General features: G+C 42.6%; 1 protein-coding gene across 1 annotated transcript in view; it reads right to left on the minus strand.

The window, feature by feature from the left end:
* The window catches only part of TMEM68 (transmembrane protein 68), a 96,453-nt gene that overhangs the window by 6,286 nt on the left and 67,617 nt on the right, over positions 1-22,550 (minus strand). Inside the window, exons 6-7 of the mRNA XM_029591285.1 lie at positions 8,807-8,867; positions 6,743-6,882 (exon numbers count right to left, since the gene is read on the minus strand). Of these exons, the coding sequence (XP_029447145.1) occupies positions 6,743-6,882; positions 8,807-8,867 (201 nt within the window). The remainder of the gene's footprint in view (positions 1-6,742; positions 6,883-8,806; positions 8,868-22,550) is intronic.

Below are 22,550 nucleotides of genomic sequence, written 5' to 3' on the forward strand. Positions count from 1 at the left end.
AGGGCATTAAAAATGATAAAGGGGATGGAACAGCTCCCCTATGAGGAAAGACTAAAGAGGTTAGGACTGTTCAGCTTGGAAAAGAGATGGCTGAGGTGGGATATGATAGAGATGTTTAAAATCATGAGAAGCCTAGAACGGGTAGATGTGAATCGGTTATTTACTCTTTCAGATAACAGAAGGACTAGGGGGTCCATGAAGTTAGCATGTAGCACATTTAAAGCTAATTGGAAAAAGTTCTTTTTCACTCAATGCACAATTAAACTCTGGAATTTGTTGCCAGGGAATGTGGTTAGTGTAGTTAGTATAGCTGGGTTTAAAAAAGGTTTGGATAAGTTCTTGGAGGAGAAGTCCATTACCTGCTATTAATCAAGTTGACTTAGATAATAGCCACTGCTATTACTAGCATCAGTAGCATGGGATAGATTTAGTTTTTGGCTACTTGCCAGGTATTTATAGACTGGAATGGCCATTGTTGGAAACAGGATGCTGGGCTTGATGGACCCCTGGTCTGACCTAGTGTGGCATGTTCTTATGTTTCCAAGGGGTCGAGACCTCTGAAATGTCAAATTTCTGTAGGGGTGAAAATGCTGGGAACCCCTAGGCACTGTAACTGCTTCCTCTTATCTTCCAGTAACCGGGGAAATGGAAATTCACCCCATTTACTGACCAGCTTTTCCAGCTCACTCCTGAATAGGAGTGATCCTTTAAAGGGCATCTATAAGATTAGTTTTAGAGGTTACGTCAGCTGACCAATTCTGCAGCCATAGCTGTTGACTGGCTGCCACAACTGAGGCTGCACTTCTGGCTGAAGTACCGACTAAATCAGAACCCGTGACTGCTAAAAGGGTGGCAACGGGTTCCAAAACTGCTTTGGAATTTACCCCCGAGTCATCCACCTCCTGAGAGAGAAGAAGAAGCAGATACAAACGAGCCACCAAAGTGCAACAAGAAGCAATCTGTAAGGTCATTGCTACTGCGTCAAAGGCTTATTTAAGGATAGACTCAATCCATCTCTCATGCGCATCCTTTAAGGCTGCTTCTCCCTCCACTGGGATAGTTGTTTACTTAGAAATAGCATAAACGATCTTTTACCGTCTGGTCCGAAGGGTATAGAGCTTCCAATGCTCGGCCCCCTTTGAAACTTGCTTCTGGGACATCACATTCCAGATCAATCAACTCCTGGCTGGCGTTGATCACTGGAAAGTAGCAAGAAGCTTTCCGCAGAGAAATCAAATGGGATTCTTCTTTGGTTCGGTCATAGAAACCACCCCTAGAACTCCCACTCCATAGAAACCACCCCAAGAAACCACTCCAAGAACTCCCAGCATCTTCAGGGTCTGGGAAACCAGGGATGGCACTTTGTCTCTGTGAAAGAACCTTAACATGGTCCGATACATTTCCAACCCATGGGGGATTTCCACATCTTCCAAGGAATCTGGGTCCTCCTCTTTGTCCGTGCAGTCTAGGACCCTACCAGGGATACCCTTTGTAAGGTGAGGCTTGCCCCGGGGTCGGCCGGTAGGAATGGGAGAGGGAGGAGTCACCAGCTGAGGTTCTGTCTGGACAGGGGCAAGTGTGGCATCAGCCCACGCCTGTACGAAGGCTTGTAGCCCCTGGAAAAACTCCAATCAAGAAAAGGCAGCCAGGTCCATGCTTAGTCCAGGAGGTACTGGGGTGGATCCAGTTGAATTTTCCTCTCCCACAGGATGACCCAGTCAAGATCCGGCGTGCTGCCAGTTAAGGCTGCAACCAACCCATCATGTGAATGGGAGGAGCCTGGCTTAGCAAAGTCAGAGGAGGCCAACTCTCCTTAGGCTTCCTCACAGTGCTGACATAAGTTGGAATCCAGTTCATGCTGTGAAGCCCTAATATAACAAGCAATGCAGAGAGCAAGGCATTTAGGTTTCTTGGTTGCCGGCACCATTGGCATAGGTAGCTGTGTGTTCAATCGACTCGTACTTAAACTTTTATGCACACAAATTGAGTATCTAGGTGGGACGTGGTGAGGCACATGCACAGCCCATGCACAGAACTCTTCCTGTATCGTGCATTTTCAAAGTTGTGCATGTAGGGACACGCCAGACGTTATGTGCACTGTGTGCATCGACGTCCTATGGAGGGCAATATGGCATGCACAGAAAAGAATGCAAGATGGTGCCATCCTGGCCTACCACGCAGTGGGCCGACCAAACCTACAATGGGGCCTGCTCAACCCACTCGGAAGCCCAATTCCCCTTACCCCAACGGGAGTGGGAATGATGTCTGTACGATGCGCCGAGCACGGAGACCAGGAGGAGTCCTACTGAAAATCCCTCTAATCGTCTCTGAGTTAGAAAGTAAATCTTCTTCCTTTTTTTTTTTTTTTTTTAAAGTTACCTGGGCTCCGCACTTATCGGCTGAGTACAAAGACAGTCTCCAGCTGCGGGGAGAGAAGGCTTTGGCCATCACTGCCACGTTTGGCTTCCTGCATCCGCTGCGTTTCAGCTGCCTAAGCAGCAAAGTTCACGCCGGGAACTGGTTACCAGACTAAGGCACACCTCTGAAATCGCCTCAGAAATTCCCATCTGGGGGAGGGACCTTTAGGTATCACTGCGGGAGAGCGGGGCTCAATTTTCTCCAATTTAGAATGAGGAATTTCTCCTTCCAAAAAGCACAACAATCCCCATAGGGAGAGGTATGTCCACCGTCTGCTGGAGACTGAGAATGGAGGGCTGATGTCACAGCAGGGGTATATGTACTGTGATGTCAGTTTTACAGCCTTACTCTGTCTCCATTTGCTGGCAGGGGAGCATAACCCATTGGTCCTGAGTCCATCTGGCTACATGTTAGGAAACCTGGATTCTCTGCAAGGAGAACTAATCTCAACTGGTAACGAAATCCAGATGGGAGGGAGCAGTACTGGACCTGTTGGTTATCAACAGGGAAAGTATTTCTGATATGGTAGTGGATGATCATCTGAAATCCAGTGACCACCGGATGGTGTGGTTCAATATTAGGATGCAAGAGATGAAGGCTCATTCTAAAACGAGGGTCCTAGACTTCAGGAAAACTAACTTTCTTAAAATGGGGGAGTACCTCAAGGAGTCGTTAGCTGGATGGAAAAATCTAGTGGACGTAGAAGGGTGATGGGAAAAAGTAAAAGGAGATATAAGGGCAACTAATCTTTTTGTTAGGAAAGTAAATAAAAGGAAGAGGAAAAAGAGGCTGTTACGGTTTTCTATAGAAGTGGCTGAAAAGGTAATGGAGAAAAGGTTAGAGTTCATAAACTACAAGAAACTGCAGAAAGAGAAAGACAGAACTATCTGGAAAAGCTAAGAGAAGCTGGGAAAGAAGTCAGGAATGCAAAAATTCAAATAGAAGAAAAAATATCAAACATGGTAAGATATGTTAGGAGGTGAGCCTTTTTCAACAGAAAGGGGACTCTAGAACAAGTGGTGAAGCAATGAGACTGAAAAGGGGTTAGAATCAGGAGTAATCTTAGGAAATATTTCTTTATAGAGAGTGTGGTGGATGCGTAGATCAGCCTCCCAGTGGAAGAGACAAAAATAGTATCTGAATTCAAGAAAGCATGGGATAAATACAGGAAGTGATGGGCATTCTAATGCTAAACTGGATGGATGGGTAGACTAAATGGACCATACGGTCTTTTTCAGCCGTCATGTTTCTATGTTCACACAGTTGATTTGACGCTGCGAGTCACATGGGAGGAAGCAGCATAGCTGATTGGAGCAGCATGTTAAACAAGAGCCAGATCTGGTCATGTGCATGTTAGCAGGGGGGGTGGGGAGGAAAATGAGGGGGCAGGAAAGAAGGAAGAGGTTTCATTATTCAGAAAATCTTTTATCTGAAAGGATCTTGGCTCCAATTATTCCAAATAAAAGGTACATTTCTCTATCTTGTCTTGAACTTAAATGGAAAGACAGGTAAGACATTTGACTAAATAAACAAGTTAATGTATGTGAAAAATGTGCAAATGGACAGTGGCCAATGCTGAAGCCTTAATAATTGGCACTACTGCTCACAAGTTTCAAACTAGTGCTAATTAAGTTGTGCATTCGTTTCATTTGTTGCGAAAGTATGAACGTACATTACAGAATTTATAGTATATATGTAAAAACGGATAGTATGCATGTATTTTTTTTTTTTAAAGTTATGCCCATACTATCCGTTTTTACGTGTATACTATGAAGTCCGTGAGGTGTGTGCATTCCTCCGCAACAAATGAAATGAATGCACAAAAATGCACATCCTTAGCTGCTAATTGAATGCCTTTTAATGTTTCTTCCTGAAAATAATACAGCAAATTTCTTACCCATCTTTCCATTTAAGCTCAAGATGAGGTACAGATAAATGTGTTCAATGTATGCGCGTTTAATTTTCATTTTTAGAAGAAAATTGTGTCCCTATTGAAAAGCACAAAAATTAATGTGGAGGCCAAAACTATCAACCAAGAAGCTCAAAACAATGTAAAAAAGGATTAATAGTTTTATAAGCGGATTCTCAAAGGTTCCATCAGACAAAAGTACTGCATCACAAAGTAGCATTATAAGTACCACTGTTCAATACACTTTAATTTGTTAGCCAATTTCTGGAATATTAGTGATAGTGTTGTGTATGAGTGGCTTCGTCCCTTTTCATATTAAATATATTTAATGTAGATTCTATTGTCTTGTGCATTGGACAGTGTTAGTGTATAATCCAGTACTTTTGTCTGATGGGCCCGTCGAGAATCAGATGTATCCTTTTTTACATTATTTTCACTTGTACAATACTAACCAAAAATTGACATTTTATGAAAAACAGTTTCACATTTAATTGTCTGGATAAAATAAATCAGTTCTAATACCTTTCAGTTAAAAAAAAAAAGTTAATAAAAAGCTTAAAATTGAAAGGTGCATGGAGGCTGAAGTAGCTTTCTATCCTCCCATGCTGTGATTTTGGCTACAGTGTCCATCTTTCAAGTCACTCAAGTTTCCCCCCCCCCCATTTTCAACAAATCTGTAATTCATTCTCACTGTATTTCAGTTATAGGAAAATGGTGTTTGATCTCAGGGCAAGAGCTGCATTCACATAAACATTCAGAATTCAGGTTTTTAGTACTGCACTTTGACAATACAATGGCATTTCAATTGTAAATTTACTGCTCTGTTTTTGAACAACAGATTTGGTGGATATGTGTTTTTCTCTCATTCTTCCCGTGGCTATTTATTTGCTAAAAATTACATTTTTGCTCTGAATAGGAAGCTCCACTGCTTAAATTGCCTCTAAGAGCGGTTCTAAACTGGACATTGTCTGAAACCTTTGTTTTGCATCAGACTCAGGTGGTTTCTCAGTTGTGTACAATGCTTGAGATGCCTACAAAAATGTGAGCTTTGAGAAGTATGACTTATTATCAAATCAGAGATTAGGGAGAGAGTTACAGAACATGCACATAAAGTACTTACTGGACAGAGAATTTACGGGGAAAAAAAAAAAAAGGACTGGCTGGAATGAAAATATTTTGAAGATATGTTTACCTGGTTCACAAATCAATTGCAAGTTATTTCATTGGTCTGTATCCCTGCTAAACGGGTAGACATTTACTCTTTTTGTGGAAAAAATAGAAAGTAAAATGGTACCCCCTAATATTTTTGGAGTAAATGGCAAATGTGTGGTTATAATAGAATCTTAATTTACATAGGGTAGCCAGTATCACCAAATGAGGCATGCAATTAAAACGACTTCACACAGCTGTGCATGTTTCTGTGCTGCCACTTAGAGTTCAGAAGCTGTTCCACCCACATACATAACAGACTGAGAAAAATCAACCAAATGGCCAACTGCTTTATCAATTGCTACACCTCCGCCAAATTCTCAGCTCCTTCCTCCCCCGAGATCCTTTGCTGCTCCAAGCTAACTGCAGCTCTGTGGCATCAGCGGTGCATCCAAGCAGTTCAACTCAGTTATGCCTATCAACTCAGTAATGAAAGGTCAGTCTTAATTTTCCTCTCTGCCATTTGAATTCCCCTTTTGAAGAGTGCTGCATTCTGCTCAGAGGACTCCAACCATGCACTGAAGTGATAGTGGAGTACAAGCTTCAACAATGTCACAAAATGCCCCATTGGAAAGCAGGCAGCATGACAAAATATACTGTCACAGTACAAAGTCATTATCTTCTAGTCCAAGTTAAGGTCTTAAGGGATCACACACAGTATGAAACAACTGAAAATGGAACCTTATAAATATTGAATGTCAGGTCAAGGCTCAAGAGATTAGCTCAAAATACTATACATTAACTACTAAGAACTTCCAAATGTCCATAGGAAAAAAGGTAGAGGTGTAAGACTAAATTCTAGGGTGAAAAGAGGCAAATTAGTATTATTTAATGATATAGCACCAATATTCAAACAAATTTTAAAATAAAATAATCCATTCGATCAGACTAGATATTAATGGGAAATGAAGCTGTGTTTATATCCCTAATTTTGCTTTGACAAAACTTAGCTGGTACCCCGTCATGTATTATATTGAAAAGGGTAGACTGCACAATTCTGGCCTATAAATTGTAATCTGTTTCTCATGGACATTGTTTCTGGCATCTCACAATTTAATATATCTGCAGTATATTGGTACAGGAGAAGTAGTGATTTACACATGATTGACAAGAGGCTGGTGGAAACAAATACTGAAAAGATACAATACTAAAATGTTGAAAATACCATCTTTTAGAATAAACAGGAAAAAGTACACATGGATTTACCTTATCGGCTAGCTCTGCAGCAGTTATGTCTGGATCATATGGAATGGGATCTCCCAAATATGTGCGGAATTTGACAGGAAATCCTCCATATATAGGAACTAAAGGTAATCGACATTTTTCATAGAGCCATCTCAATAGCCCTGTTTGCAAGTAAAACAAAAAAATGCAAATATGTTAGCGAGATTTAAGTTAAACGTGGGCTGACATTTTACAATACAGATCAGTCCTGGAGGTGGAGTTTAGCAGAGCTCACATTGCCCACAATTAGACAATATTTTTGACCAGCAAGACAATACTGAAATAAAATCCCCTTTATTAGACACTTGCATATTTATTAAACTATAGATATTCTTTCAAAATGAGAAAAAGCATGGCCATTTCTTGCTAAAATTACTATAGAGAATATAACAGCAAAGAAAATAAACTGACTCCTTTCAGGGTGCTAACAAATGGCTGGTGTTTGATCTGCAGAGACTTAAACTCTAGGAAATCTGTATTCATTTTGTTTTATGTGCACAAAATCATAAAATACATTTTCTGTGCATAAGTAATAAAATAAAATGTTAACACACACAAAAAAGAAATTTTTTTTTTTTACAATGCCTACCCCTAAAAATCACTTCCTTAAGATGACCCATTACCCCAAACCACTTCCCCTTTCACCAGTTACCACCCCCACCCCCCTCCCAACCCACCAGGGGAATTCAAGTATGCATATCTCAAAATGCCAGGGATTGGCAAAGTTTATCAGCGGCCATTTTCATTACTGGCAGACGGCCAGTTATGAAAACAGACGCAGAGTTTACTGGCGTCGGTCTTCATAACATGGCGGTCTGCAGAGTGTTTTTATTTTTTTACTTTAAAAAAGAAGTACAGAAAAGCAGTTTTTTCTGGTTTTCTGTACTTCTTTTCAATGCGCTCAGCTATTAACGCGTGCTCCAGGCAGGTGTTAATAGCTGAGCGATAAATGTGCGTCTGAGTTTGTATACCTAGGCAAACTATACACCTTTATTGCATTGGACCCTGTGGGCATTTGCTAAGGTACTTGTAGCCTGGATTGGCCACTGTTGGAAACAGGATGCTGGACTTGATGGACCCTTGGTCTGACCCAGAATGGCAATTTCTTATGTTCTTTCTTGTATACCTAGGCAAACTGAGACACACATTTATCTTTTTGCATTGGGCGTGAATGAGTAATAGGCTCATTCACATGCATTTGCATGTGATGAGTGCTCTCTCATTTACTCTGCGTTAGACGCACGTTAAATAGGCACTAATTCCCTTATTACATTAGGAGATTGATTAGCGCCTATTTTACCCACGTCTAACTGCTAGTTAAGAGTGCGCTTGGCTCAGAGCACCATATTGCATCAGCCCCAAACTAAGTAGATCCCATGCTATTGATGCCAGTAATAGCAGTGGCTATTCTCTAAGATAACTTGATTAATAGCAGTTAATGGACTTCTCCTCCATGAACGTATCCAAACCTTTTTCAAACCCAGCTACACTGACTGCACTAACCACATACTCTGGCAACACATTCCAGAGCTTAATTGTGTGTTGAGTGAAAAATAATTTTCTCCAATTTGTCTTAAATGTGCTACTTGCTAACTTCATGGAATGCCCCCTAGTCCTTCTATTATCCAAAAGAGTAAACAGACTCACATTTACCCGTTCTAGACCTCTCATGATTTTAAAAACCTCAATCATATCCCCCCTCAGCCGTCTCTTCTCCAAGCTGAACAGCCCTAACCTCTTTAGCCTTTCCTCATAGGGGAGCTGTTCCATCCCCTTTATCATTTTGGTTGCCTTTCCCTGTACCTTCTTCATCTCAACTATATCTTTTTTGAGATGTGTTGACCAGAATTGCACACAGTACTGAAGAGTTACTATTAATTAAAAATTTTATTGCAAATAAAGGCTTTCATTATAAATGAAGCAAAAAGCCCTGGCAGTTAAATGGCTTTAAAAGTATTTTTAAAGTTTCCTTTTTTCTAGTACAATACAGAAATTTTTGCAATAAATGTAACAATTCTAAAGCAGAAAGCACAATATACATCTTACTTATTCCTCCAAGGGACCGGAATCCTTCCCGAATATTCTGCGTAAACATAGGAATGATGGGCTGAGAAAAAAAGACAACAGATCACAGTAAGGTTTTAGCAATAAAATAAGTTTTCCTACATGTAGGGACAATTTTAATGTCTATCGCAACAAGAGCGATCAATCCACTATGATTTCTAGAGGGGTAATTTGTATGTCTGGCAATCTGGAAATGGACTCTCTGAGGAAATGAACAGTGAATAAACCAGCAACCTATATTTCCTTGTTTGGAATCATATAGGTACTAAAAATGGAAGTCTTTATGTTGCATCAAAATCACCATCTTCTCTCTCCTTTTAAGATTTATCTCTATAAACCATAAAAACACACTGTAAAGTCATAGAAATCAGCTATCATTCTAAAACCTGTGGATGACTATACAACAGCGATGATCCAAATTATACAAAAGAAAAAAAAGAGTCTCTCTCTACATATATATAGTATTAGAAGGAAGCTATATTTTTTGGAGTGAATTTTCAAAGGGGTTTTGCGTGTATATGATAATTTATAAACCTACAGAGTACTTACATACTTGTAGTGTGGCTCATACATTTCACTGAGGGAATATGGTATGGTTTTGGGGCAGGGTTGATAAGTGCATGGGCAAGCTGCCATTTTGAAAGAGGTATACATGCTTACATTACCAAACGTGACCAAACATTTTTACACCTACTAATGGACTTGCACAATTGAAATAAGACATCTTTTGACTACAGTTTTGGTGGAAGGTCTGGGTTAGCTGGTGAGGGTATCGGCAAACTCATGAGCCCAAGCATGCACACATGTACGAAGTTTCAAAATGCCATACGCACGAACTATACAATATACCTGCCTCCATGTTTAATTCAACGTTATTAGGTAGTTATGTTATATATTTTTATACATCTAAAATATACATGCATACATTTATAAAACAGGTAAAGAAAGTAAATGTTTTTTGACATTGGAAATGTATACATTTGTTACAACATGTGCGTGTACTTTCAGGGCAGAAATAAGGAGAAATAACTACTTACCTGATAATTTCCTTTTCTTTAGTGAAGACAGGTTAATCCACACCAGTGGGTTATGCACCTCTACCAGCAGATGTATCTGAGCAAAGCGGTAGTCCTAGTATATATACCACTGCACAGACTTCAGCCTGCCAGTATTCTTTACAAAAGTGAACTGTGGTCAACTAAACAATACCATGACCATTAAAGGCATCCACCATTAAAGGCAACCATTCAAATAGAAAGAGAGTCTAATATTACTAATCTAGGGACTGGATCTGACACTTACCACTAATCCCCAGAAATGCAACCACTCAGGACAATAGCACTACCATCTGGCAGCAGAGGGTGGGAAGGTGCATTAACCTGTCTTCACTAAAGAAAAAAATTATCAGGTAAGTAGTAATTTCTCCTCTCTTAGCATTCAGGTAGGTTAATCCAGAATAGTGGGATGTACCAAAGCTATTGAACAGTGCGGGAGGCTGCCCACCGTCCGATCAACACCACACGCGCAAAGGCTGTGTCCTCCCAGGCTTGCGCATCCAGGTGAAAATGCCTGAAAGTTGTGTAAGGAAAAACTACATCACAGCTCAGCAAATCTCGATGGGAGACAGCCATCTAATCTCCGCCCATGACAGTGCCCGAGCCCTAGTGGAATGAGCGCTAACCTGACTATGCAATGGCTGCTCAGCATTCACATATGCGTTCATGATAACCTTCTTAATCCAGCAGGCTATCGTAGCCCACAATGTTGGCTCACCCTGTTACTCCCATCGTGAAGTATAAACAGCCGGTCCGTTTTCCTGATAGGTTTAGAAACCTTCAATACCGCATGATATGCTGCTTGACACCCAAGGTCCGTAACAGATTATATTCATTCACATCTCTCTCCCTGCCCAGAGTTGGCAAGGAATTGATAGATTCAAGTGAAAATCCAAGACCAGCTTTGGCCAAAAAGACAGAAAAGTTAGCATCTGGCCCACCCCCAGAGTCACTGTCAGAGACAATTCCCAGCAAGACAAGAGTCCGCAGTCTGAAAACCACATACAGAACACTGTCCTCTAGTAAGTAACCTCAAGCAGAGCCTATGCAGCACTGAAAGGTGGGACCCACCAGAAATCCAGAACCAAATTAAGACTCCACAAGGGCACCTCTTTCAAGAACTGGGCCATAACTGAAATGGCCGACAAGGTTTCACCATTCATGTGACCTTGGAAACAGACAAGAGCCGCCACCTGTACCTTCAAGGAATTAAGGGCCAAGTCCTTAACCCATCCTGCAAAAATCCAAACTGAGTGGGATTTTAACCGAACGAGGATGAACCCCCTCGTTTTTCACACCAAGGCTCAAACACTCACCAAACGCGAACATAGGCTAAGGAAGTGAATGACTTTCATGCTCGAAGCAAGGTTGAAATCACAGTAGTGTACTACCCATGCTTCAGCAACCAAGCCCTCTCAAGGGCCACACTGTAAGACAAAAATCAAATCCAATCTTTAAGAAGAGTAGGCCCCTGCCATAGCAGATCCCTGTGGGCTAGTAATTGTAGAGAAGAGTCCACCAGAAACCTCTGCAGATCTACAAACCACAGTCTCCTGGGCCAATTTGGCACCACCAAAAGTACCAACCCCCATGTCACTCAAACCTCCGAATCATTGTGCCCAACATAGGCCACAGGCAAAAGGTATATAGAAGCTTGCCTTCTAGCCACTCCTGCACGAGGGCATCAATGCCTGAAAATTTCAGCTCTGTCCTGCGACTGAAGCAGCGAGGAATCTTCGCATTATGTGATGTTGCCAGCAAGCCTAGAAATGAGAGGTCGCAGCGGCCCACCATGAGCTGGAATGCTTCGTTGTACAATTTCCTCTCTCCTGGATCCAGATTCAGTCTGCTGAGAAAGTCGGCTCTTACATTGTCTATTCCTGCAATATGTAAGGCTAAACCTTCTGAAGATGTACTTCCGCCCATTTCATGAGCTGGGCTATTTCCTGCAACACTTGCTGGCTCTTGGCTCTCCCTAACAATTGATGTAAGCCACCATCATCACATTAACATCATTTGGACCGCTCAATCCTGTAAGCTGTCGACAAATCACAAGCATGCCAACTGAACGGCATGGGTTTCCAGCCGATTGATGCTTCAGAAGTATTCCTCTGTTCTCTAGCACCCCTGTGCTATCAACTCCTGACAGCGAGCCCCTTCAACCCTGGAGGCTTGCATCCATCATGCATAGTAGCCAGTCTGGTGTTCGTAGGGGGAATGCTCCTTCATTAGATGATCTGTTTGAAAACTGCAGTTGGATGCTGATCTCCACCGGTAACTGAAGTCATATCAAGTAGTCCTGAAATAGTGGACTCCAATGTGCAAGCAGTGTGTGCTAAAGAGGACATATATGCCCCTGCCCATGGAATCACCTCTCGGGTGGCTGCCATCAACCTGCACCTGCAGATAAGACACAATGTTGGGCATATCGTTTCTGTCAATAGTCGCATCTGTGCAGTCAGTTCTGAATCCAGACTCCTGGCAGGAACACCCTGTCTTGCTTTGTATCGAAAACAAACACCAAGATACTCCAGTTTCTGGGATGGCTGCAGATTGCTCTTGGCCAAGGTCACCACCCAACCTAGTTCCTGCAGCAAGGAGATCATCTTGCGCGAGGCCTGAAAATTCTCTCATTGGTCTTGGTCCGAATTCACCAATCGTTGAAGTACGGGTGGATCAGAATGTCATCCTCTTTTAACTCTGACCTTTTCTAAGGTCATCACCATGACCTTAGAAAAGGTTCTGGACACGGTGTCCAAACTGAAGAATAGTGCTCAAAAACTGATAGTCGCCCCAAAACAGAAAAACGCAGAAAACCGTTTATACTCCAGCCAGATAGGAATATGCAGATATGCCTCTGACAATCCAGAAAGTTAAGAAACTCCCCTGCCATTGAGTCAGCATAAGTCTTCCATGCAGGAACGAGTCACTTGCAAAAACAGGTCGAATCCCTTGAGATCCAGGATGGTGTGAAAGAACCAATGAAATAATTGGAATATCGACCTGTATTATCTTGTAACATGAGCACTGGGATCACAGCCCGCAGGCTGAGGAGTCTTGACAATGTACACTCCACTGTCTCTCTCTTCTGCGGAGACCTGCAGGTAGACACCATGAAACATTCCGAGGAATGCTAAGAAACTCCAGAACCACTGGTCTGACATGATCTTAATTCACCTCCGATAAAAAGGAGACAGGCGACCCCCTATCGCCTGTTCCCAAGAGTGGGTCAGCTCATCCTCATTGATGGGGTCGGGGGACACAGCCACTCGAGCCCGTGCCCTGTCTGGGCTGCCTAGGACGAAGGACTGAGACCTATGAGAAGTTGCTCCTCTGTAGGGTCGAAAGTGTTTGAAAACCCCTAGCATGACATATCGCGCCAAACAAGTGCAGCGCCTATTTTTAATCTTCTGGGACCCAAGGAACCTGGGACTCACCCCTCTTATTGGACACTCCCAAGTCAGAGTAATCCTTTAAAAGGCCATTTCGTAAAGATCAGACTTTGAAATTGTCTCAGCACCAATTCATCAGCCATAGCTGATGCTTAACCCTGCTTAGCTTCCAAGATCATTTGAGATTGGGTGTATCCAGGGTGGTGAAGCCGTAGGGCACTGTCATGAAATTCAAACCAAACTCATCAACTTCCCAAGAGACAGCAAGCTAGAGCGATCCACCAGGGAGCAGCAAGAGGCCATCTGCAATTCATTGCCACCACCTCGACCTGCTTAATGATAGCCTCAATTCTTCTATCCTGTGCCTCCTTCAAGCCACTCCCCCTTCCATAGGGATAGTCATTCGCTTGGTGACGGCACACACCAGTGAGCACAACCGCTCTCTCTCTCTCTCTGCTGGATTCAGGGGGTACAGCTCTATCAAGGCCCATACCCTTTTAAAATTAGCTTCCAGGGTGCTCCATTCAAGATCAGTCAATTCTTAAATAGCATCCATAATGCTTTATGTAAGGAATCTAAATGAGATTGTTTGACTTCAGCACCTGGCAACCCCAGCATTTTCAGTGCCTGGGCAATCTGAGCTAGCAACTCATCTCTTTGAAAGAAACACAACACTGTTCTATAAGGCTCCAACCCCAGAGAAATTTCCCATCATCCTGGGAGTAAAGAGCAGTCTTCACCATCTGTGCCACCTGGAATCTTATCAGCACGACCCGCAGCGGGTGTAGACGTACTCAGACGCTTACCTGCGGCACAGAGTGTACAGGGATACGCAGTTTGCTATCCTGAACACTTAGGCTTACTACTGAGGAAAACCTGTGAGTGGAGCCTAGCCAAAAGGCTTCTCAACCCGTCGTTGTTTCGCAGCAGATTTGCACATAGAAAAACGCACAAATGCCGCCACGGTCCATACCAAAACAGGGGGGTGTCGGTCTTGCGCCCAATGAGCTTTTCCCTATTGAGGAACCAGTTAAGGGAGAATCAAAACCAGGCAAAATCTGACAGGTCCTCCCTTCGGTCCCATTCTCGCATCATGCTGGGAAGGGTGGGCTCAGTAAAAGCAGCTGGAGATACTTCTCCCTGAGCCTCCAAGCAGCACTGACAAGTTAGGGGGACACCAAGCTGAGATGCTTGACTATGGCCAAGCTGCCATGACTCCCCAAGCTCCCTTGGAGGTGAGAATGGACATTGGATCAGCGCACTGAGACTCAGAGACCAGAAAGGAGAATGAAAACCCTCACTTTTTTTTTTTTTTTACACTTTACCTGAGTTCAACCTATCCCGGTTGAGTATAGAGTCGGTCTCCGACTGCAGAGGGAGAGGGCAAAGGCCTTCAATGCCACGCTCTGTTTCCTGCACCTGCTAGCCTCTCACCTGTTTCTCTCTCTACAGCTAAGTCCATGCCGGAAAATCAGCTACTGGACTGAGGCACTCGTTTGAGGGAGGGGGATCTGCTATCACCTCAGGAAAACTCATCTGAGGGAGGGACCATAAGATATCACAGGAGAGCAGGGCAAATTAATTTCCTCCTTTTCTCCATTCATTTTCTATTTTTTTAAAGCAATCCCCAGTAGGGAGATGCAAATCCACTCATCTGCTGGAGACAGAATACTGGCGGGCTGTCGGTGCAGCTCAGTCCATCTGCTGGTAGAGGTGCATAGTCCACTGGTGTGGATTAACCTGTCTGAATGCTAAGAAAGCAGCATTTTATAAACTGTGCAGCATCCGCCAGTTTATTAAAAAAAAAAAAAATATACCACAACTAACCTTGCATAAATCTCCACACATCTACTTACATGTGCAAACTGTATTCTGTGAACAGTTTTGAAAGTTGGCCTCTTTGCCTTAGCCTGAAAGTGGAGGCAGTGCATGCAAATTTATCTCATGCATATTCATTGTGGATATCCCAAAAGCCCAACTGGCCAGGGATCCTCCAGGACCAGGATTGGGAACCACTTTTCTAATCACAATGACCATGCCATTCACTGTCCTAGTTCATTTGACCCTCATGACCAAAAGCAGATATTCTGAGGTGGACTTTTAAGCAGTGTGGTAGGCTGTAGCTTTGCATGATTGCTCCATAGAACCTATTGAAGAAGTTAGTTTATCAACTTCCTCTATTTTCTGTTGCAAAATACTTCAGAAAAGAATATTAGAAACTAAAACGTTTTAAGACATAAAACAGAAGTTGAAAATATGTTTTAAATGGTGTTTGTTAGGGATGCAATTTGATGTGTTTACAATCTGTTAATATGGTGCACTTTGCAGAGAAAGTGGCTTTACTTACATCCACGGTGTTGTCCCAAGTGCTCAGTCAAGCTTCTCACAACACATGTGGTAAGCTTTTTTTTTTTTTTTTTAATTTTTCCAGAATGTAAGGCTCATTAAAGGTGCCAGTATCAACAGCATTAGAACCTGAAGCCCTCAATCCACAGGTACAGTGCAAGCTTCTTTACAGTGCCCTGCCAATAGACCTCAGCCTTGCTTTGCACGAAGTACAAAGGGTGAGACAGAAATTCAGTTTTTTAGGTTTGCTTCCAAGTATTCCATGGTGAATTGATTTGAAGGCAAAGTAACTTTGTTTACTATTAAGGATAACTTGCTTAAAATGCCACATGAAATTCTGAGTTTCCTTTTAATCAGATTAGCAAACTGGAAATTATTTTCCCAGAATTTTAGCCAGAAAAACAAAATATGAGAAACCTTTTCCCGAACATAGAAAAGTCTAAAATTTAGCAAACTGGTAACAATAATTTACAGAAAAAGAATTAATAGGAATGATATAAATATAAAGCTTTCTGAGTAGAAAAATAGTTAGCTAAACATATTGTGTTACATGATGGATGACATTTTTGGGGTAAGGGGCATTTTTCACCAGTTGGATAGATAAACTTATTCACAACATAGCTAAGATACTGCCAAAACGGACACTTAACCACCAGAAGTTGACATTATGAAAAGAGAACTGAACAGTGCAAAGAAACTTCTGCTCTGCCATGATCATGAATATTCGATATGTAAATTACTTGAGAGGTTTCTCATTAAAAAGAAGTTTGAATAAACTCCTATAATGTGTGGGTGAGGGGAGTGAGTGCTACAGATCCACCATGCAAGACAGTTATTTGGCCTGCTAGCTCTCTTTCCCCTTCTGTCTTTATTTATAATCTGTATTTACTTGCCACATAAGTAAAATCAGGAGACTATATGTAGCTCCAAAAGATACTTGCTCAGATATAATAGGGAAATTGCTGGTCAGTTAATATATTTGCTTCAGTTGCTACTGCAGTAAATCAATGATGCACAAAGAGGAGGATGTGAACAAGCCTGCTGGGTAGAGGGGGGAGCAGGCACATGTCAACAGCCACAGGCTAGCCACGTGTTACCGTAATAAAATTGCTATGCAGTGACTTGGCCAGGCACTGTGAATGAGGGACTGCTGTCAGTACGGGCCACAGTAGCATGCATCCCTTCTGTACAAAGGGGGAGCCGGAAATGAAAATGTCAAACAGTGCGCACTTTTGATGATGCACTGCATGTGGACGTGCAGGCCTGAAGAGTGGTGACCTGCCTAGGCTGGAAGATGGAAAGCAGCATGCAGCAGTAAATTGATGGGGGGGGAAGGGGGGGGGGGGGAAGAGAAGAGAGAAACTGGTGAGGATGGACTGGTGAGAGATGAGGGGTGGAGTGAAAGAGAAACAGATTGAGAAGAGACAGATAATGGAGAAGACATACACACTCAGCTATCCAAGCTTAGCCATTCTGGGGGGAGAAGAGAGAGGGAGAGAGAGAGAGAGGGAGAGGGGGAGGGGGAGAGATTTATATTTGATGCAACCCAGGTTTCCAACTTGGGGGCAGGGAGGGGCCAAACGAAGTGCACGGATGGAAAAGGGGCCGCAGCTCGAAAAATTGTATCACTCCTTTGGCAGGTGAGTAAGAAGGGGCCCCGGGTGAATATGGGACTTGTTCTGGTGCTTCACTGTACAGGCCTAAATTGCTGCAGCCATGAGAGCATTGAAGAGAAGTAGCCCAATTTACTTCCCAGAGACAGAAGAAAAGCAGCACTCACAGAGCGCACTTAACTGACAGAGGCTGAATTGGATATGAAATCTGAACATTATGCTATTAAAATCTGAAAGTACAGTGTTTTTTAAACAAATAGGGCAGAAAGAATGAGGATGAGCCTCAGAACGACAAAAGCAGCAATTCCTAAATAAGCAATAGAAGCTGAGGTGATGATAAGCTAAAAAGAAATCTAACAGCAAGAAGCAAATAAAAGGAAAACAAAGACTGGGAAATGAGAAAAAAAACATGAGAAAAGAAAGGAATGGAAAAAAGCAGGAAAAAGATTTGGAAGCAGTGACTGTAGAGTGAGAATAAATTATACTAAAGTGAGGAAGAAATGAGAAGAAGAATGATTTAATTAATTTTTGCATTCAAAGTCACTAAAATGAGATTCTCTAGCTAGCTGTTAGTTCTTGCAAAATGCCAGAGGGATGGCCTAAATATAGAACGATAAGGCAAGGTGGTGTAAAATGGAGAAATTACTTACCTGATAATTTTGTTTTCCTTAGTGTAGATGGATGGACTCAGAACCAGTGGGTTTATGCTACCCTGCCAGCAGATGGAGATGGAGCAAGTTGATGTCACAGTATATATAACCCTGAGTTGACCGCAGTCTGCCTGTATTCTCTTCAAAAGCAACTGCGGACAGACTAGCAAAAAACTTGATTAAAAACAAGATTAAAACAGGTAACCAGAACTGTACTCAATCAATCACAAACACTGAACTCGCATAATATTCTAGAAACCCCAAGCTAGGGACTGGATGAACATTTACCAGTAATCCCTTACCAGTAATCACCACAGGAGGCATACTGACACACATGCGGCAGCAGAAGGCAGGAAGCTGAGTCCATCTGTCTACACTAAGGAAAACAAAATGATCAGATAAATAATTTCTCCATTTCCTAGCGTGTAGACAGATGGACTGAGGACCAGTAGGATGTACCACAGCTACTCCCCCCAACAGGGTGGGAGGCTGCCTGCAGTCCAGTCAACACTGCCCATGCAAAGACTGCATACTCCTGGGCCTGTACATCCAGATGGGTAAAAAGTGCGTAAGGAGATCATACTGCAGCTCGGCAGATATCGTCGGGAAACAACAGACTAACCTCAGCCTATCAATCAGAAGTAGAAAGATTGGTAAAAGTCAATTCACATTCTTTTCTTTCCCCCAAACAATTTTCCAATGCTTGTTCTATGGGCACGCTTTTTCGTAGTAATCGGCGTCTTTGTTCCGCTAAACCAGAAATCTATCGTGAGCTCCGTTCCACACAATATGGTTTAAGCCTCCTTAGTGGAGTGCTGTGAGTGAGCGGGAGAGTGCTGTGCTGCAAAGGGACAATTTTGAGGAAACGCAATTGATTGTCACAGTAGCTCCTGAAACAGCTCGATTAACAGAGTGAAACTTGGCCAGAGTCGGGCCTATTTTCTGCACACTGTGATAATAAAGAATCTTTTGACTTTTACCGATCTTTTTACTTCTGGTTGCTACACTGCCATACTGGATCGGCTTCCGTTGTGTTTTTTTGTAACCTCAGCCTATGACACTGCCTGAGCCCTAGTGCAATGAGCCCTAACCTGAGTAGGCAATGGTTTTCCAGTATCCACATATGCGGCATGACCACATCTTTAATCCAACAAGCTATGGTAGCCCGCGAAGACGGAGCACCCTGCTTTCTCCCACCACGGAGAACAAACAGGTGATCCGTCTTTCGAAAAGACTCAAGAGATCTCCAGATACTGCAAGACAATACTCTTAACATCCAAGGAGCACAAAAGGCAAAACTCCTTCTTATCCCTGACCTTATCCAGCGATGGCAAGGAGATGCCTGATTAAAATGAAAGTTCAAGACTTCCTTGGGCAAGAAGAATGGAACAGTATGCAGCTGTAATGCCCCCAGAGTCACCTGAGGAACAGCTCAGAAATCCGATATGAAGAACATACAGCCACCAGTCTTCAAATTCAAAAACCATAAGGAAAGGCTACGCAGTGTCGGAACATAGGGTCCGCCAAAAAGTCCAGCACCAAATTAAGACTCCACAATGGAACCGGTAACCTCAAGGGAGGCCAAAGGTGCTTCACTCCCTTCAAAAAATGGGCCACATCAGGATGCGGTGACAAGGAAACACCATTCACCACGCCCCTGAAACAGGCAAGAGCCACAACCTGCACCTTTCAAGGAATTAAGGGCCAAGCCTTTATTCAACCCATCCTGCAAAAAAATCCAGAATGAGAGGGATCTTAACTGATCGGGGAAAAACATCCCGCTCCTCACACCAAGCCTCAAACTCTCAAGACCTGCACATAAGCCAAGGAAGTGGAGAACTTGCGAGGGCTGAGTAAAGTGGCAAATCACTGCAGAGGAATAACCACGCTTTAACAGGTGAGACCTCTCAAGAACCAAGCTGCAAGACAGAATCGGGAGAAAGAGTGAATAGCAGCCCATGGGAGCTTTGGAAACGCCAGATTTCAGTGACTTTACCTTGCATTACCTTATTCTGAAGCCGGTGAGGGTGAGAAATTGTTTTGCCCCGCCGGGCTTGATTATTTCCGCATCTGACGTCATCCTTTGGGGACTATAAAATCACCCCGCCCACGGCTGCATCTGAAGAGAAGGAGTGAAGAGCAGCCCGTGGGAGCTTTGGATACGCCAGATTTCAGTGACTTTACCTTGCATTGCCTTATTCTGAAGCCGGTGAGGGTGAGAAATTGTTTTGCCCCGCCGGGCTTGATTATTTCCACGACTGACATCATCCTTTGGGGACTATAAAATCGTCCCGCCCACTGCGCGCAGTCGACATTGGCTCGCGTCGCCTAAGGGGCGCGCGGCTTCATTGACCAGCTCCTTCCCTCACCGTTCTCCTCAAGTAAGTAAAGTAGGTTTTCATTATATTAAAGTATTATCCTCTCCTCCATTTCTGAAGCAGTATCCAACTGTTAAAATCATAGAAAGTGCTGATATTTTTCTCAATTTACAAAGAATATTGCCTTTAAACTAATGCCACATACCAAGAGGAAAGGGCGATTAAGGGAGGCAGTGGCTGCAACCACCTTGACACCCCCAACCCAAAGAAAAATTGAGAAATTTTTCAGATCAGCCTCGGGAAAATCTCCCAAGGGAAGCGCTGCAAGTCACCCGGAGGAGCCCGGAATATACTTGCCAGCTTCGCCAATATCACTAAGTCTGGGAGCTCCGACAACTCCATCTCCTCCTTGTCAGCTTATGTCGCAAGTCAAACCATCACTTGCTAGTACTCCAACTGAACTATTGGAAGAATCTTCCAATTTGTCTACAGTAGAGAGGGAAGAACCATCCTTGAAAGGAGGATTGGATGGACACCCGGTAGAGGTGACGACTCCTGGGTTGATAGACATCTTCAATATCCCCCATGAAGAAATTACAGAAACCTTCTGTAATAACTTTGGACTCAGTCTGGACTGCCATTGTTACACTTGAAAATGCTATCTCTAAACTAACTACTATTACTTTACAGATGAATCAGCGTGTTGAGGTTAAATGAGGAAAAAGTAAAGAAATATGAGAAATTGGTAGATGTTGAACAAAAGGTATCTCAAATACAAAAGATACAAGTCAATTTAATACATGGGGGGAAAAAACACAAATTAGAAACCAAGAGAGATTAGAAAATGAGATGAGATATCTAAATTTGAGGGTTATCAATTTCCCATTAATCAGATTTTCATCATTGCAAGACCAGTTTAGGAAGTATATGTTAAAAATTTTAAAAATTCCATTAGAAGCTTCTCCACCTATTTCTAAAATATACTTAATAAAATCAACCAATTTATTGGAAGAACAGAGATCTCCTTTGGAGATCTCTTAGGTATTAGAATCTTCTAATGAAAATGTGTTTGAAAAAAAAGGGACCATCTTGGTTAAATTTGTATTTCCCTCTGATAGGGACACTGTCTTAAGGTTGTTCTTCAGAAATTGATTAGTAAAATTTCATGATTATCAAATCTGGATTTTTCCAGACATAACAAGAGCAACACAAATTAGACGGAAGCAGTTTTTAGATATGAAAGCTCTTGCTGAACAAGTGGGAGCTCATCTGTTAATTAGATATCCATGCAAATGTTTAGTAAGTCATGAAAACAATAGGTATATATATTTTGAGCCAGAAGATCTGAAATCTTTTTTAGAAGCAAAAAAGATATTGGGGAATAAAGTAGATTGAGACTTTAGTTGTTGATTTAGAAAGATGAGAAGCTTTCACTTTTGTGTTAATATTTCCTAAATTAGCTCCTAATTGAATGTTGGATATCTGTTTGATTTCATGGTAACTAAGATATCTAAAGTTCTAGTATCTTTATTTTTTCATTTAGACTAGTTGATTGATAACAGTGATGTACTTCTATGACAATAGATATCTCTATTGTTAATGACTGTATAAGTCATGAAATATATATAAATTAATAAAATATAAATTAAAAAAAAAAAAAAGACAGAATCAAGTTGGATCCTCGTGAAGAACTGGTCCCTGCTAAAGCAGATCCATGTGCAGCAGAAGACGAAGTGGGGCCCCCACTAGGAGTCATCGTAGATAGGCATGCCATGGACGCCTGGAACAGTCTGGCGCCACCAAGAGTACTAGCCCCCTGTGGTCTTCCATCTTGTAAATTATCCTACCCAGCAAGGACCACAGAGGAAAGGCATAAAGCAATCTGTCTTCCAGCCAGACCAGGTCGAGAGCATTTATTCCCAGGGAACATGGATCTCACCCGACTATAGAAGCGAGGAACCTTCGCATTTCGAGAAGTCGCCAGCTAGTCTAGAAACGGAAGGCCCCAGCGATCCACAATCAGCTGAAATGCCTTGGCTGACAACACCCACTCTCCTGGGTTCAGACTCTCCCTCCTGAGAAAGCCGTTCTTATGTTGTCTTTTCTTGCAATGTGAGAGGCCAAGATCATCTGCAGATGACCTTTCGCCCATTACATCAGCTGGTCTATTTCTTGCAACACTTGCTGGCTCTTAGTTCCCCCTGACAATTGATATAGGCCACCGTCATCGTGTTGTCTGACATCACATGAACTGCTTGACTCCGCAGCCTGTAAATGAACTGCAAGCATGCCTTCTGTACCGCCCGGGCTTCCAGGCGATTGATGTTCCAGTATTCGTCAAGCCCAGCATCC

Source organism: Rhinatrema bivittatum, chromosome 2, assembly GCF_901001135.1.
Source record: "Rhinatrema bivittatum chromosome 2, aRhiBiv1.1, whole genome shotgun sequence".
Taxonomy (NCBI): Eukaryota; Metazoa; Chordata; class Amphibia; order Gymnophiona; family Rhinatrematidae; genus Rhinatrema; species Rhinatrema bivittatum.